Below are 18360 nucleotides of genomic sequence, written 5' to 3'. Positions count from 1 at the left end.
GACTACTCCAACAGGGCATTCTATGTGTTACTATGTCAAAGGGTCTTCCATGAACAGTTCTTCTTTCCTTTGGCTATGGAAGCTGCCAACACTAAAAGCCCTCAAATTCACTTCACTTCCATATAGTTAGGTGGTGTTCATCCTGTTTAGCACAACTTTCAACTTTAAAATGTCTACCATTCTGTGGCATATGGCCAGTGTTTTCCTTGCAAACCTAAAAAATTCCAACTTCTTTCAAGATACGACTGAGGCACAATTTCACTGAGCCCTGCAGACTTAGCATGAAGGCATAAAGGCAAGCTACAAACATTGCAACGTGGGAACAAACACCCGCTGACTGATTTGTAACTCTTGCACCAGAACACTCTCGCCTTGCAATGCCTTATGGCTGACAGGTCTTTCAAAACTGTGACACCACATGTAAGAGATGAAAAATATCTTGGAGCCAGTGGCCACAGGAAACTGCTGAAACTAGTCCCTGCTGGAATAGCATCTGGGAAGATCCTATGTTTACTTTGAAACTGGAAGTAACTCTGCAGCAGGAGACAAGACATACGGCATTAGCTTCAAAAACTTTCAGTGTAGCAACAGCAGTGGTACTGTATTGCTGTGGCTTTAGTGTGGGCTGCACAAAACGTGTCCTGGGGATTCAGGACAACCAAACCATTCTAGTGTGTCTGCACTGCAGCCTCACTAAGTTAAACCTCTCACGGACTTCTTCACATATACACTGCAATTACACTGCTTGTTACACTGTGAGAGGAGTCGGACTCTGCTGGTCTGGTTATTTTCGCCTCGCCTGTCGTGTATAGTTCAGATATTCCTCTTGCCAAAACATGGGAGCTAGAGCTCAGTAAAATCACTTAATACACTATCACTTTGGAAAAGAACAAAATCTTGATGCTTGGGTATGTTCAGCTAATTCCCATCACAAGCTGAAACATTTATTGAAATGCATCTGTTTGGATGAACTTCTGAAAAAAATAATCAGTGAAGACGGACTTCCTCGGACTGCTGCCGTGAGACAGCTCTCCCTGTGGTGCATGAGGGCTTCTGGACACACTGCCATGGAGCTGGGAGGCTGGATGTCCTTGGAGGTCCCGCTCTGGTAGACGCTTGGTGCCCAGTGCTACTGTGAGGTGCTGACACCTGGAGGGTCCTGGCTCGAGCCCTCATTTTAGGCTTTGAGGCTCCCAGCACAGCCATGCTCACTTTCAGTTAGTACATTTCCAAGCCAAATGTTGATCTAAATTCTGTAGCAAATAATTATGCTTTATATACCCTCTTTTAAGAGGCACTAGAAGCAACAAATTGCCCAGAGAGCCCTTTCTGCTTCCCATGCAATGACTGCAAGTTGCAGCATCTGACCTACCTTAGTGAATCAGCATGTCACATACGTCATTCCTGGCTAGCTCTGAATAAGTCAGGGATTTTAAATCAATCAGTCACTAAGAAAATAAGTCAATTAGTTTAGCCAAATAATGACAGCCTGTAACAGAATCATAGCTAGGAAAATTGATCTGCTATCCAACATAAGCATTCCTTCTACAAATTACAAATTATCACTTTTAAGCACATTCCCTCCATCACCTTCTGTAGTCTTTGCAAGCTACTTATGCCTGGTATATTTTGTATATTTCTATCTTGTCATTCTTAATCATCTCCAAACTAATACATAGGCATTTTAAAATCTCTTTCCTTTTCCTCTGAAATTATGTTCTACAGCTTATTGACCTAATTGCAGTGGCTGCTTTTCTCTGATTCTTGTCAGTAGGTTTCTGTTAATGAGTTTGGTGGGCATGAATCTTGTATTCCATTCCCTGCCAGCACCGAACAGAGAATTTTATTTGTCTGAACCATGATGCTCTGCATTTACATATATGCCCTTAAATGGCAGCAGCCTTTCTGTCTTCTGACAGCAAACTGCAGACTCAGGTTTACTACTGCTTGCCATCCATCACTTACTAGTTTCTTCCAGAAATGAAAGATGTCAAAATTACCCTGAATATTTGGATTCTGGATGATCTTCTTTTAAGTGCACTTGTCTATTCAGTTGTCTGTCCAGTTTAGTTATGGTTCTTCCTGTGATTTATCCTGAATTTTTAAGGCAACAAAGCTCATGTGATCACTTTTTTTATGCATGTGTTTGCGCATGAGACCATGTACAGTTCTGTTTGCGTGTCCTTAGTAAGCATTTAACCCATTGGCAAGTTTCAGTTAAATCTGACAGATAGGTAGCAATCTGTTGAGATAAGAGTTTTCATTTTGGCTATATGGAGAGAGACCCACTTTCCCCACTGAAAAAATAGCTGTTAACACTAAGTTGCTTAGCCATTCTGTTAGGCATCTCTGAGCCAGCCAGCGTACATATAGCTACAAACTGGCCACAGAATGTGCTGTTACAGGCAGGTGATACAGGAGGGAGAAGAGGAGCACTGTGCAGTAGGAAGAAGGAGTTGGGGTTTGAGAGATGTAGGATATAAATCCAATGGAAACAAGCCTTTGTTCTGCTGCTTTCTGTGTACTTTTTTCATCAATTTGAAAAAACATAGCAGTTTCCATAGATTATGTGGTGAGTATTGCCATGTGATTCATTTAATAACTTACAGGAAATAGTTAAATAACCAAGCAATAGTTATATAACCCTTCCTTAATGTATTTTAATCACTGTTTATATCTGAGGATCTATATTCTGCAGCTAGCAATAAAGTCCTGACCACTAAGTAGTTTCCTACAGATTAGAGAAAAGTGGTGACTTCAAACCAAATTAGATGTCAAACCTTGATTCTCAATATGGAAACTGCATATTCAATGATTTTACTAGACTTTGTCATTTAAACTGCTCTGCAGAGGAAAATCAGCAACAAAATCAGCTATAAAAGGTTCAGAACATATTTCTTCAGATCTGTGTGGATGAATATTTTGGACTTGCTCTCTCACTTCTCTCCATTCTTTCTCTGTCTTCCTTAATATGCTAAGCACATCATACTGTTCCTCCAGCTGCAAGGGCTTAGAATAGGAACGTTCCTGATTCTCTACCTCTGTTCCCAGAACATCCTGGAGATGAAAGTCTATGATGAAAATGCAGTCACTAAAGATGACCTTCTCTTCACTGTCCTCTTTGACGTAGCTAAAATCCAGCTTGGAGAAACTGTTCACTTGACTTTTCAGCTAAATCCACAGGTGAGGAATAAAACTGCCTTGGCCACAGGAAGGATACGTATTTTTGGTATTACCTCCTAAATAAGTTCTTGTAAAGCAGTTGTAGGTGGAAGGGTTTATTTCCTATTGTACTGCATGCACCTTATAAAGTACCCTCCAAACCTTTCTCAGCAGAAAGTACTCCTTATCTTGGACTTCATCCTGAAAGTTTTGACTAGCTCCTTAAACCTCTTAGCAGGGTTTTTGATACCAGAGTTCTCTCTTGTCTTTTTCCTGACTCTGATGCTCAAATTGCTGGGGATTATCTAACTGATCATTCTGCTCTGCCTCACAACTGAATGGACAAGTGCAATCAATTACTGTCCATTAGCTGAGGGCTGACATTTACCAGTGTAGGAAAAATAACTTCCAAAATAACTCCAACTCATTTGCTTTCACTCATCTCAGCATATCATAAAAGAGGAGGGAAATTGGATTTTAAGAGCTATTTCAGGAGCCAGAATAATTACTGACAAGAGTAGCTGGTGAGAAAGAAAATGATTTCAAATGCTCAGTATTAATTCATCTTTTACAGACACAAGAGGTGCTGGAGGTGGAGTTTGCATCAGAGAGCATGTGAGTAAAAACTGTATGGGACAGAAGAATTGTACTTTGAAAAAGCAAGCAGTCATAAATACAGGTAGGGTTTAATATAATATAGTTTAAAACAATTAGCAGAAACACTGTGCTCCTTATCTACCAAGAATCATCCTGTATACTAATCTACCCCAACATTTCCTGGAGAAGGAAGAGGAGGAGGAGGAGGAGGAGGAGGAGGAGGAGGAGAGAGAGGTGTAATAAGAACTGCAACCACAATGCTTGTTATTACTATTCATTACAATTACCTTTAACAAGAATAAGGAAGCCACATCTCAGATATCTCCTTTGAAAACAGCAGTGAGTTTAAAAATAAGTGACATATTAGAGACTGTACTGGGCAAGGCAGCCTGTAAGGGAAGTGTTATTCCTGCTGTTCATTTAAAGTGGCATTTAGCTCAGATTAGTTCTGATTATATATATTTTTTTCTGTCTTTCAGTCCGGTTCCTCCTGAAAAGCTTGTCAATAATGGTGTATTAGTGGTAATTATTCATTGCTTCTATTTCTCTTCTACCTTATGTTCATTTTCATACTGGTGGTGGGACCAGTGAATCTGGGAGGGGCCCCAACACCTCACTGCAGACAGAGCTGAAGGAGAGGTAGATAGAGAACTGAATGCTGTGTTTGCCCTGGCCACCATCACACTGTGGCCCTGGGATGCCCACAGAAGTGTCCTCCACCACCAGCTGACAGCAAGCCTCTTGGCTGAGAGGGAAGTGCTGCTCCACTGACTTACTGTGTCTGTATCATCCCCTGCAGGGACTACTCATAGCAACCCCATCACAGCCGTGTTTTCCCCACCTCTGTAGGATGATACAGAAGTAGCTCTCTTGAATGCTCCTGACTGACTGTTTAGAGGAGGTAGCAGCAGACTGTGAAACTTCACCAAAGGCAGCTGTCTGCAAGGAGAGCCTTGTGATCTGGCTGACCCGCTGTCCCACCCTCGTGAGGCCTCTGCATGCTCCTGTTCCTTCCCTGGTTATTTTCCCTCTGTTCTCAACCCTAGAAAACCTTAGGATAGACCACAGCACTGCCATTTTTCTTTCAGCTAAAACCCCGGCACGTCTTCAGAGTGCCTGTGTCATTCCCTTATCAGCCTAAGTAAACAAAAGGTGGACAGTTTTCTGGATCCCGGGAAGCCCTGGTGGCAAGGCATAGATAGCAAGGAAGTGACTCAGATGTGGCATGTTTTGTATACTTAATTCTTTAATCTTTCATCCCTGCTACAGTCTCGTGAAATTTCCTGCATGGAAGTCCAGGTGGACAGTAGATGGATGAAGAAAGAAGCTTCAGGTTAGACTTCAAACTAGAAAGAAAAAAATTTTTTTTATAGTAAATAAAAAAAAAAAGCATAACTAACTCTTTCAATTTTCATTTTTTTATGTCAAAAAAAGCGCTACAAGGAAGGAAACACAGTGACTGTGGGTTTTGAACCCTGTGAAGTAGAAGCAACTTGGATATTTCAGAGCTTCTCATTTTCTGTCATTTTCTCATCCTGTAATTTTCCTATTTTGTTCTTTTAGTCAGAGCAAAGGAATTGCATAGTTAGGAATACATGTGGGACCATAGATCCAGCAACTGTACAATGTATGTCTGTCTGTGCTGACTAACTATGAAAACTGGACTTTGAAATTAGAGCGTGAAACTAATTAGTGCTGTAAAATAGAATTAAATAAAATTTTCTATATCAATAATTTATTTTCTGCTGAATTTTCCTTCATTGCTGAGTTTCTACAAGGGCTTCTGCTGCTGCTATGTGAGCTCTTCATTTCTTTTCCTTTTCCTTTTCCTTTTTCTTTTTCTTTTTCTTTTTCTTTTTTCTTTTTCTTTTTTCTTTTTCTGTAGTGCTCTTTGTTTGGATAATTATTATTTAGAGTCTGGAAGCTTTTTAACATTGTTAGTGGCTCATATGTAAAAACAGCTTCTAAGTGATTGCTTTATGTTCTGTTTCTGTAATCATAATCATTAGTTTCTCCATATGCTTTTTTTTTTTTTAGAAAAAGACTTCTTATTTGCAGTGAAAGGATCCTATGAAGAGAGGCAGAAACTTTCACTGCGCTCTCCCCTCAAGTCCGCAGAGCCCATTGTGTTCCATTATGTCAAGTACAGTCAATCAGAACTATGCATTGCAGTACCAGAAAAAAAGTCACATTTCTGCTTGGTACGTGATCATTAGCTTAAGTAAGCACAAAAAACCTGATGATTTTCTGTACTTATAACAAACATCAGTGAGGCAACAGGAAAGAATTTGTATTTTTAACTAAAAATCGTCTTGCATGATATTCTGCCCTGGAAAAGCACAGTACCCACTAAAACGCCTAAATATTAGATGCCAACTTGGAAACTGCTGGATATTGACCCTGTCTGAAAAAAATAGGTTTGTAATAGTGCTTTTTTGTGGTGTGTATATTAAATATTTTTCTACATTATAATATATTTTTCAGTGTCCGTCAGGTGAAGAGAAAAGAGACTGCAATGCAACCCTTACTATTCCTCTGGATTCACTTCCCTTCAAGGAGAAAGTAGCAGTAGCCAAGGTGATTGATGCCAACTTTTTAGAACAAATCTGAAGATATGATCCAAAGAGTGATGGGCTTGAGCTAAATGGATGGTTGTGAAGTAGAGGTTTAGATATATAACTGCTAGTCCATCTCATTTATACTCCACTGGGAATTAGAAAACTATGCCAAAATAATAACAGGTTATGCTGGGGGTGTGAAGGAATGTAGGACAGGTATAGGGCCTTTAAGATACTCTAGCTATCTCATGATGATTGTCCTATGAAACAGACTATATTAAATAACACTGTTTAATTAAAACTTGCACACAGTATAGCAGACCAGTCTCAGAATTTATGGCTTGTTTGATGATGTATGTAAGATGCTGGCAGTATATGATCCTCAGGCCTGTCTGTTTCTTCCTACCTTTGTGCTCCAGTGTGCTACCTCTCATAAGTTTTTTATAGGACAGAAATTCCCAAGGCTGGTATTGCCACAGAGGCCCCACGTTATTGAACCACAATCTCAGCAGGTCCTGAGCAACATGGAGGAATTTTACACTTCTTTTGGAGTTATTTCCCAGTAAAAATACATTCATAGTGTGGCTGGAAGTGAATTCTGCTGTTCGTGAGCTGGTACTTAGATGGGATAAATTTACATTCCTAAATAAAAAGTGTTATAGACCTGTAAATTTTCATCTGAATGGAGTAGAAACAAAAATCAGACCCCCAAACATCTCAGACCAAATATTTACCAAAATGGGAGTATTCAAAGTATTTGTAATGTTATTCAACACAATTCAATATATTCTTTCGTGGCTTTGGAGGATGTCCTGAACCCCTGGATATGGCCCCATAGTGATAGTTTAGGCTCACCTGCACCTATTAAGGATTTCCTGACCTTGTCTTAAGGTGAATGTCTGTTCTGGAGCCTGGTATGGTGCTGTGGTCTGTTTGTGAAGGGGTGAACTCCATCTATATCCACTGGTGCTTATGCTGCTCCAAATCACAGCCCGACATTTGAAAGAGGGATTTTTGTGATTGCCTAGAGGTCTAACGCAGTTCAAAGTGTATGCAAACACTGAGGCAAGACTGAGGGCAGCTTGGTGGAGTCGGTGATGGTGGTGTTTGCTATATACAGCTCTGTATATCTAAAATGGCTGAAACTTTAGGATAAAATATTTGAGTGAAAATAAGGTGCACTTGTAGAAGTTTTAAAAATTATATGGATTTTCTGATTGTTTTGGCTTTGGGCTATAGTAGTGCTCTCAGAAAAAGTGAAGGGTTTCAATGCTGACTGAAAGGAAAGGATAAAACATAAAATCATCTCCAGTACTTACATTGTGTTTTTCAGGATGAAACAATCAATTTACATGTGAAGTCAAATGACTGGTAAGAAAACTTCTCTTTGGGTTTTGTGGTTTTGAATAAAGATGTTGGCCATCTTTGTTGTCTTCTTACCTCTTTATGTATCTAAAGGAGATAGTATTTAGTCGTTGATTTCATTTACCTAGGGGAGTGTTAGTTATCTGTGACTAGAAGCTAGATGTTTTTAACTGTGCTGGCTGAAATTTCCCATTATCTGTGTTACGCAGCAGTCCAGGTTTGATGGGGAGAATAATYTTTTCTGGCTGCAAAATCCCTGGAGCTACAAGCTTAGAAAAATATGCATTTATTCTGAACTTTCAAAAAATTCAGAATATTTTTATATGTACAACCTGGAGGCCTTCATCAGGCAACAAATTGTAAATATTCCACTGTTAATAGTATCCGTATATAGATTGTAGTGTTTGTTAGTTCTCGAAAATCAGCATAGAAGTAAACAGTATTTCCACTTTTTCCATAAGATTTTACAATTTTTTTTATCTCTCTCAGCCTCTTCTCCACTTTGTCTATGCCCTCTGCTGATGTGCCTTTGTGGGGCTGTAAGACTGGCTTTTCTTAGCCTAGTTACAGAGTTTAATACTTGTAAGTACAGGTCCAGACATTAATTGATCACATAAATAGGCTTTCCTTACTGTTTCACCCTGGCCTATGTTTAAGGACAAAAAAATTAGATGTTCGCTTGGCATTTGATCTATGCACGGAGGAAAAAAATTTCCTACAGAAACGGAAGAAGTTTGTGGCTTCTGCTCTGAAAAAAGCCCTTCATTTAGAGCAAGAGCTACAGGACCACGAGGTATGTGGAGCACTATTTAGCTTAGACTGTGCTGTGTAAATGTTTTATGTTTGTAGCCGGTAGTATATTGTTCCTTAATGAGCTCTGATGTATTCAGTGTCTCATGTTAAGCATCCAAAATATTTAGATGAAACAACGGGAGAGCACGAGTGGTATCAAAACTGCTTGCTATACCTGTTTACTGAGAAAATAACCATGAACCAGAATGTTTTTTTCTCTGCCTTATTTCTTTTTCATCTGTAACTTATAGTCCTACTCTCTTACCTGAGCATTCAGACACCAAGGCCCTAAAGAAGGTATTTTATATTATCAGATTTTAGGGGGATACCTATTGTAGTGATACATAACAATGATAAAGTTTCTTACTGCAGACTTTCTTTTGGTGCTCATCATCTCAGCTGTATTGTCACTGTGACAGCACAAAGACATTCACATTTTTCTTTCATCTGTCTGACTTGGAGCAATTGTCTTTAGAAATCATACATCATTCTGGATAACCCTGATACATCAGTTTCTGTTTGAAATTTAAGACAAGCATAGATCTCAGAACATATGAACCACAGTTCCTTCAAAAACAAATCTGAGTCTCAAACTCCATTTTCCAGTTTAGACTTCGAGTAAAAGAAGTATTCCAGTCTTTCAAAATATCACTTTGATTTTTATGTTTATACCTTAGAATCACCTTATTTTTTTATGACACTGATAAGAGAGAAAAATACAGTGCTCCTTCCAAGGAGACATTCCTTAGGGTCCATAGATGAGGCACAAGATACTTCAGCATTTAGTACTGTTTAAGTGTAAATCAGGTTTACATGCAATTAGGCCTTGTGGTTCATCACTGTGATTAAGTACTCTTGGTACTTCATGACAAATATAATCCAGTCATTGCACTTATAAGAGAGAATGAGATCTTCTGGTTCTCAAAATGCAGCTGTCATGAGATGATGTTCCAACTAAGGAAAATGCAGTCTAATACTGAAGTGCATTGAAACAAGAAGTTATGAGTTGTTTCAATAAGCCAGCATGTAACAATTTAGAAGGCTGGAATCTTTTGATCAAAAATGTCAAAACTAGCAAATTGCCACTTTTTTTTTTTTTAATTTCTGTGCCAAATACCAGCATTTCATTTTTTCCTCCCCTATTTTGGGAAATACTGAAATGAGACACTGTCTTGTAGGACATAAATTCTGTAATTTACTTAGCTCTAATCTGATGTACTGATGTAAGCTAAGTTGTTGCTTACCAACTGCTTGTGTTGATGTGTAAACAGGTACCAGTTGTAGCAGTCATGACAACAGGGGGTGGCACCCGGGCACTGACATCTTTGTTAGGCAACCTGCTGGGCCTTCAGAAGCTGGATCTCTTAGATGCTATTTCATACATCACTGGGTCATCTGGCTCAACATGGTAAGGAGATCCTGAACAAAGCTGTCATTCGTCACCTCTGTAGTTTGCTCTATGAAGAGATTTATTCTCTTCATTTTGGTAAAAGAAAGCATACTTTTTTAGTCTCAGGCTCTTTTGTTGTTACATTGGGATAGCTTCTGAAACTAGGATCACATTGTAAAATATTTCACTTGTTTTTATCATGTTGGAGTTTTCAATTTCTATTCCAAAATTGACTCTATCCTAATTTTCACCTGCCTAATATTTGATAGTTAACTCACAATGTTTAGCATGTTGATTTAGTTAAATGCAGTAACTTATTTGTTCATACATGATAGATTTTCTAGAATCTCTAGGAATCTTTATATAGCCACACTGAGAGGTTCAAATAAAGACAAACAAGCCTTCCACAACAGTTATTTTATTTCCTCAAGTTCTGGGAATTTCTAAAGCCCAGCCTGAAAAGGGAGATGAGGTCTCTCCCTGGCCACATCAGCAGCAGGAGAGGGGAACAGTGAAATGATGGAGCTGCTCCCCCAGTGCCTGAGCCAGCATATGGCCTGGACATTGCTAATGGGGAACAGCTTATTCCCTGGCCTCTTGCTTCACCTTTAGAATCTTTCCTGGAAGCTGATGTGGGATTTGAGTGACCCTGGTGGCAAATCGTAGCTTTGTGTGCAAAGTCTGTGCCCCAGATTGCATGGAGGGGCTTTTCACAAATCCTCAAGTTTTGCTATGGATTTGGAGGTCCTCTAAATCCAAAAATCTTTTCTCCTCCTTGATAAACTGAGCCCAAAAGGTGTTTTCAATGGATCTCAAGTAGTTCAGTTGATGTAGTCCTTAAATCCAAGCCTAAGAAGTGAATGTATATGTGAGGATATGATAATGTATTTCCTTTCTTTCCCCTAGGACCTTGTCGCATTTGTATCAGAGCACTGACTGGTCACGCAAGGATCTGTCTGGACCGATTAGTGAAGTCCGGAGGCACATGACCAAGTGCAAGCTGAGTTGCTTTTCCTTGGAAAGCTTTAAGTACTATGACAAGGAATTAAAGCTGCGGAAGCAAAAGGGATACCAGATCTCTAGCATTGATTTGTGGGGGCTTCTACTGGAAAAAGCATTAAATGATGGGGTACTGTGCATATATTTTCCCTGTTACTGCACACCATTGTATGGAAAATGAAACTCTAGAGACTGGTGCTGACCTAAYAGTATGCCAGCGTTATCCAGGCAGATGATTTCTCCTGACTAACAGGGGATTTGACCCCATGTGTCTCTCAGCACATAATTACCAGCTCCAAAGGTGCTCAGTAGAGCAGGGAACCTATGTCTCCTTCTACCTGTATGAGTATTTGAGCTCCTAACAGCAGAGTTCTGCTCTTGCTTTCTTTTTCTCTTTTTATCCCTGTAAGAAATTAAATAATCTGTACAAAATGGGTGCACTTACTGGGAGGAAAGAGAGCCTGTTTTACCACAAAATGTCCTACAGCTCATCAGTAACTTAATGAGCTTATGTGGATGTGTAAATGTTTAGGTCATTTTTTTTGTTAAAAAAAATGTATGGACACAAAATGAGTGAAGAGAATAAGAAAATGTAACTGGAAACAAATATTTATTATTCTTTAATCTTGCAAACCCAGACACAATGGATGAGAGGTCCTTAGTTATACACTTTGTCTTTTTTTGGTCAATTCACAGAAAAATGACCATAAACTTTCAGATGAGCGACAGGCATTGGATCAGGGTCAGAATCCTCTACCTATCTACATGATCCTCAACATCAAAGAAGATTACAGCCTTGCAGAGTTTAAAGGTGATGGCAGAACTGAGTTGTACCTGGGCTCAGTTGATGTATGAATGACTTGCATTATCAGTTAATAAAGGCCCTGCATCCCCTTGCACTTCTGAACTCCAGCACTCATGTCCTCTTCCTCTTTCAATTTCTTTTATGCCCAGAATCTCTGAGGAACTCAGCTTCTACAGGTAGGAGAAATTTGGGGAAAGCTCTTTAGGACAGCCAAGACACACCCAGGTCAGAGCCTTGGTTCCATATGTAGAGTAACTTAAGCCAATTCTTTCTGGTGTAAACTTCATTTCTGTCTTATCTGGAGAGGCTCTTTGGAAAGTTCTGTATGAAAACCTTAAGGAAACATTGCTTCAGTGAGTGGCTGAAACTAGATGAATGATAACTCCTTACCCTGATGAAAACCAGTCTGTGATCACTCTGTTGATAGGGCTTGTCCTGCAATTGTTTCCTTTTCATTTCAGAGCTCTGCCTGAAAGGAGGTAGGGATGGGATTGAGATTTAAAAGTCCGTTTTGTGTCTCTACTTGCAGAATGGGTGGAGTTCACCCCTTATGAGGTGGGATTCTTAAAATATGGAGCCTTCATTCGTGTAGAGGATTTTGGCAGTGACTTCTTCATGGGTCATCTGATGAAGAAGCTCCCTGAATCAAGGATCTGCTTCATGCAAGGTGATATGCTCACTTGGGAAAATTTGGATTGCATAAAAATGTATTTGCTATAATACAGTTTCTGCACACTGCAACCAGTGCCCTGCAGCATGCAGGACTGAAATATAATGTACAACATGTTGTTCCCAATTCTGACTAAATTCCTCAGACAGTGACTGGAGATGGAATAACTGGGTAGAAAAGTGCTCAAAGAAAGTTTCAAATAATGCTATTCACTTCTGCTTTTCAGGTGATTCTTAAGTCTGAAGTTTCAGGGCTGTTTAAGAGCATCTTTTTTTTTTTTTTTTTTTAAACAGCTCAGCAGCAGAGTTTTACATCGGAAATATTTGTATATTGAAACTGGAATCCTAAAGCCAAATTTGTCTACGAATGGGCCTATTCTAAAACAAAATGCAATGTTATTGCTGAGTTTTTTATAAAATACAGCAATTTTGAATAGTTTCCCAATTGTTAATAATATTTTTGCAAGTTTAATAGTGTTCTAAATCCTTTGTAGCTTTGCTAGCATGATTAAATCAGTGAGTTTTGCCATCCTTATCTCAGTAAAGTGGGTGGCTCCCAATAATGGATGAAAGACAGCTTTGAGGTTTTTATGCAATTCTTCTTGATTTAATTTTACATAATGCTAGGATTCTCTACCACACCCCTTTATATCCTGGTTCTCTGGAGTTAAGTTGTCTGTAGAAGAGTCCTTAAACTCCGAACAGTAGATGCATTACATGTAAATAAGCATGATGCACTGCAGGACACCAAGGATACCAGCAATAGCCATGTCCAGTAAGAAAATGGTTTTTCTTACAGGCTGAAAAACCTATATAACCAGCAACATGGTGTGGTATTCCTTATCTGGTATGCAGAAAACTTGTACTCCTCAATGTATGATGCAAAAGGAGTCCAGAGACACATTAGTACAATCATGAGAAAATATCTGGGTATGAAGAACAGAACCTTGTGTTTAACCATACAGACAGCTAATTCTCAGAACTTTAATAGCTATGCTTGGAGCTTTTAGCAATGTGATGAGTTAAGAAAGAGGTGACTTAGGAAGAATACTGTAGACAGCTATAAAATCCTGAATCAAGTGGAGAAAGTGAACAGAGAATTTAAATTCCCTGTGTCTTACTGTATGAGAATAAGGGGCACAGAGTGATGCAATGGGAATTGGGTCCAGACCAAACAGAGTAAAATCATAGAATTCATTGACAGGAGGTGTCACAGGAGCCACAAGTATAAATAGGTCCAAAAGGGGGAGGACAAATTCATAGAAGGTAAGGCCATTGGTGTCTCTGAAACATAGCAGTTTAGATGCAAGACTTAGCATTGGAAGTACAAATCCAAAAGATTCGTGAGATGCTAGGACAGTACGGTAAGGAAGAAATCCCTTTATACTTGCCATTTTCTCATTTTCTTCCCTTAAGCACCCTCTGCTGACCACTGTAAGTAGGAAGTAGATTATGGAGCTAGGTGGGACTACTGAGCCATTCTTCTGAGAACTCGTACCTCAGTTGCAGTTTTGCAATGATGATGGTGTGGTCTGGGCATACCCAAGGTGGTCTGTTAGCAAAGAACCCAGCATCCCCAGCCTGGGCTCAGTCCTGATCCCAGTACCTGAATTTGGCAGGTGACCCCAAAGACATACATGTATTTTTAGAAAGGATAAGATGGAGAGTTAGAGTAACATTGCCACCTAGTGATATAACATACAAGTGCCCCCTTGATTTGCAATTAAAATGTACTATCAGCTATAGCATGATGGTTTAAGGATACAAGTGAGGTGTCATTTGGTGGAAGAGGTAATATGTTTTATAAGAGCAGTGGCTAGAGCTGGAAAGAAGGACAACAAATTATAGTAGCTAAAGGCTTGGCGCAATGGTTAAAACCATTTAGATTCTTATCTGAAGACAAAATGTAAAAGAAATTGCTACAGATTTTAGTGAGAGATTGGAAACCTTGAAGCTTTCCTAGACTTGTTGCAAGAGTTAAAAGGTTATTTTTTTAAAGTCTGTAGAAAAAGCAAAGAGATGTTTTCCATTAAAATGTTTCCAAAGTGGTCTCTCTCTTCTTTACCATTGCACAGGCCTGTGGAGCAATGTCTTCTCCTATAACCTGTTGGATGCCTGGCATTTGTCAGATCCTTCGGAAAGATTCTCACTGAGGTGCACCCAACCCAGAGCTGTTGATGTTGGTTGGTTATGTTTCTATTTCTGTTTTATCTGTTGTCTTATGAATCTTTAAAAGTTATGTGCAATTGTACATACAAATATCGTGCAATTTTTATGAAGGCTTTTTATATCTTAAAGGTGGGGCCAATACTGCACTGCTTTTTTACTCTTAGCTGTCACATTGTTAGTGATATGTAATTGGGTTTCTGCTTTCATGTCTGAATGCATTCTTAGCAACATTATTTCCATTAGTCTCCTAATCTTGGAAGAAACAGGTCCAGATTCTCAGCCTCCACTAATTTACACACAGAAAATTCAACTATGGCTTCTATCAAACAATAGATCACTTTTTCCAGCTTTAAGGAGTTTGTTTCCACTGTCATTTTGTTTTCTAGGGAATATGCTTTACTGAATGTTGATTCTCTTCTTGTTCCTACTTTGAGATTGATATGATTGTGTGTTGCCACATTTCATTAGGATCTTTTCTCCTTTAGCTAATGTTAGATGCCTTTGGTATTGCAATTATTACAAAGAACTGCATCAAGACAATAATTTGTTTGTATCCTCTACCAATCAGGAGAACAAGAGCCTTTTCTACCAGCAAGGAACAATGAGTTGGAGACTTACTTGGTGACCCCTGAATGTGGCATCATGGGTATTGTTCGACAGTTCTTGACAGAGAGGGTGATGGTTTCAAAGTTCTTCAACTTCCTAAAGGGATTCCAGATGCACAATGAATACCTACAGAGCAAAAGCTTTTGTATATGGAAAGGTGAAAAATCCTGAATTTTGATTTTGCCTGGGTAGATGGTTTGACATTTTTATTAGTGAAAAGAAGGTAGAAGATGATTTTCAATGAATTTCAATGTAACTAATTAAATGTCATCCAGTCAAATCAGCTGGACAGAGCTGAACATCCTTAACAGAAGTGACTTTTTAATCTCAGTCACTTTTTCAATGAGCCTCAAGTGAATTTGCAAAACAACTCCAATTCTGGCACAGCTCTGTTTTTACTGAAATTAGAATCTAAACAGATACTCCAAGAAGTCCCTTTGTTCCAGAGAAGGGCAACTATTGCTAGTCAAGGATGGGGGAAGAGCTGCATGAGAAGGGAAAGAGATGGTCTTTTTACCTTGGACAAGATCTCTTTTTTTCTGAGTCAAGGCTGAGCTTCAGTAAAGCAGCAGGGTCTTGCAAGAGCAAAAGCAATGGGGAGACAAGTTACATTTTATTCCTCTTTTGCTAGCCAGCCAAGAGATCTATTACTTCTTCAGTATCACTTATCAAAAGAAATATTTCCTTTTAGATACCGTACTAGACAATTTCCCCAACCAGTTGACACAAACAGCAGAGTTTCTGTGCCTAGCAGACACAGCTGGATACATCGATATCAGCTACCCACCACTCATGAGGCCAGAGAGGAAAGTGGATGTTGTCCTACACTTAAACTATTCTTCTGGATCACAGACGTTGGTGAGAGCACTACTCTGTTTTCTCCAATAATAACCACTGTCTTTTAGCCCTTTTTAATTCCTAAGGAGTCACAATAGTTTATATAGAAGAAACTTACTATAGGAGAAAAAAATTCTTGTCTGACAGTTCCAGTTTCTAGATGTCTAGATCTCATGGTGATGCTAATATACCATGGCAAATTCCATAAAGAGAACAAAAATAGTATCAATTTTCTGAAGTTTTTATTTTAATCAAAGCTATGATAGCTAATTGGCTATCTCCTAGACCCATGTGCTACTGAGACCTCAATACAGCTGGCTACATCCTCTCTATTGAGTATTTTTCTGGAACCAGTACCACCACTTAGGAACTCATTTTGTTTCTGTCTCATGATATCTGAAGATAGACACATGCAGTTGGATTAGAAGTAACTTGTCCAGTTGTCTTTAGTACAGGAACTTGTTATTTTTTTCAAAGTCATGGAGAAGAATGTCCTTTGATATCATATTTGCTGTTTGAAATACCAGCTAACAACTTGGTCTAGAATTCCTGTTACTAGGTATGGATAAGACAGAGCTTCTTGAAGACTAGAGATGAGTTTTCATAAGTGCCGACCAGATTCAGGAGCAAATGTCCTATTTTCCAAAGTGACTGACACAGCTGCAAAATTGAATTAACATTTCAGTCAAGATGTTTGTGCCATGATGCCTACATCACTTTTTATAGCAATCTTTAGGCATCTAAGACAGTTAGGGACTTTTGAATATTTCTTGCCAAGTTAACAAGATGTCTGTACCTTTGTGAATCTGCATTTAAAAATGTACCATTTCAGATTCCTGGCCTTTCTGCTGATTTTAGGATTTTCTCCAGTAGTGGGCATGTTTCTGTGCTCTAACTAGCTGGGCCAACCCCTGTCTGCAACTATGAACATTTTATTTATCTTGCAGATAGTTGCTGAGGAGGAGGTAGGACAACAATCAGGAGTTCAAATTAGAGGCTGGGTCTTGAAATGTTATTCTGTTAATAACTAATAGTTAATATCTCACAAAAGAGACAAAGACCAGAAGAAACACTGATAGCGAGCACCAGTCTCTGATCTTTGTGAGGAAGCCTTTGGTGGATGTGTTGAGCACTGAAGAAAGTTGGGGGAATAGCATTTCCAACTTTTTTTTTTCTGTCTAAATGCAGCCTTTGGAAGAAGCCTCTCAGTACTTCTTAAGGCAGGGAATCCCATTTCCCAAAGTTCACCTGAGTGACGAAGAGAAGAAGAACCTAAAGGAGTGTTATATCTTTGAAGACAGGGAGACCCCCGAGGCGCCTATTGTGGTATTTTTCCCGCTGGTGAATGACACGTTCAGGAAGTACGAAGAGCCGGGTAAGCCACCGGGGCAGCCAGTCGCCCCGCTGCCGCTGGATGGATGGGAGGCCGGGGTCCTCCTGGGCCGGGCGCCGGCCTCCCTCTCTGCCCCGGGGCCTTGCTTCCTCGGGGGGGGGGGATCCCAGAGGGGCGGGCTGGCGTGGAGAGGCCTCGTGCTGCGCTGGGGCGCCCCGTCCTCTGGGCAGCGGGAGCAGGCGCCGAGGCCCGCGCCGCTCTGGAGGCCACCGGGCCGCTCCGGAGGCCGCCGGGCTCCTCTGACCAGCCTGGAGCGGAAACACTAGATCCTGCTTGAAAGACAAGTGGGAGCTAAATCTCTCAGTACAATTGCTGGAGAGAAAACCTCCCTTTTTGCTAAAACGGACCATGACTTAAAAAATGCTGGGACCACAGAAGTGTCCTGTTAACGGTCTGTCTTTATTTGGCAGGGGTGGAACGCAGCCCGGCTGAGATGGCCCAGGGTAACGTGGACGTTTCCAGCCTTTTCTCTCCTTACTGTATAAACAGCTTTACCTACACAGAGGAGGAATTTGACAAGCTGGTAAAACTGACCAGCTACAACATTCAAAACAACAAACATTTGATTCTTCAGGCTTTGAATTCAGCAGTAGAACAGAAAAAACAACAGAAAAAATAAATGCCATTCCAAGTTTCAGAAAGATGTTTGGATCATTTTTTTTTCCATGCAAAAAAATCAAAAACCTGTTTGTGAATGAACAATACAGACTTTGGAAAGTACTAAGATTTTTTCTTAGCTTGTGGTTCCTCTCTGCCAAGCTGCAAGCCAAGATAAACCAATTAAACAAAATAATGATTAGCCTCATAGGTGCTTATTTAATTTGATTTTCACTGTTGAACATTTTATATGTCTGCATGTGTGTGTGTGTGTGTGTRTRTATATATATATATACACATAGGTATGTATACATATATACACTAAATGAAGAGTTGCTAGGAAATATGGGACATATTGACAAGCTCTTAAATACATGAATGGAGGACAGCAATGCAAATTCTTTTAAAATTTACTACACTG

At 39.7% G+C, this 18360-nt stretch overlaps 1 protein-coding gene across 1 annotated transcript in view; it reads left to right on the top strand.

Annotated features, from left to right (window-relative positions):
* LOC112964031 (cytosolic phospholipase A2 epsilon-like) overlaps positions 1–17961 on the top strand; it is a 33724-nt gene extending 15763 nt beyond the window's left edge. The window contains exons 4-20 of the mRNA XM_026061619.1: positions 3052–3183; positions 3737–3777; positions 4239–4281; positions 5029–5092; positions 5797–5960; positions 6244–6336; positions 7651–7688; positions 8340–8475; positions 9746–9882; positions 10771–10993; positions 11560–11674; positions 12198–12335; positions 14413–14520; positions 15075–15269; positions 15804–15970; positions 17138–17324; positions 17753–17961. Coding sequence (XP_025917404.1) covers positions 3052–3183; positions 3737–3777; positions 4239–4281; positions 5029–5092; positions 5797–5960; positions 6244–6336; positions 7651–7688; positions 8340–8475; positions 9746–9882; positions 10771–10993; positions 11560–11674; positions 12198–12335; positions 14413–14520; positions 15075–15269; positions 15804–15970; positions 17138–17324; positions 17753–17961 — 2190 coding nt within the window. The remainder of the gene's footprint in view (positions 1–3051; positions 3184–3736; positions 3778–4238; positions 4282–5028; positions 5093–5796; positions 5961–6243; positions 6337–7650; positions 7689–8339; positions 8476–9745; positions 9883–10770; positions 10994–11559; positions 11675–12197; positions 12336–14412; positions 14521–15074; positions 15270–15803; positions 15971–17137; positions 17325–17752) is intronic.
* The last annotated feature ends 399 nt before the right edge of the window (positions 17962–18360 follow it).

This window comes from Apteryx rowi, unplaced genomic scaffold (genome assembly GCF_003343035.1).
Source record: "Apteryx rowi isolate R43461 unplaced genomic scaffold, aptRow1 scaffold_183, whole genome shotgun sequence".
In the NCBI taxonomy this organism is placed as follows: domain Eukaryota; kingdom Metazoa; phylum Chordata; class Aves; order Apterygiformes; family Apterygidae; genus Apteryx; species Apteryx rowi.
The sequence above is the reverse complement of the archived record's forward strand: the minus strand, read 5'-3'. Positions and strand labels throughout refer to the sequence as shown.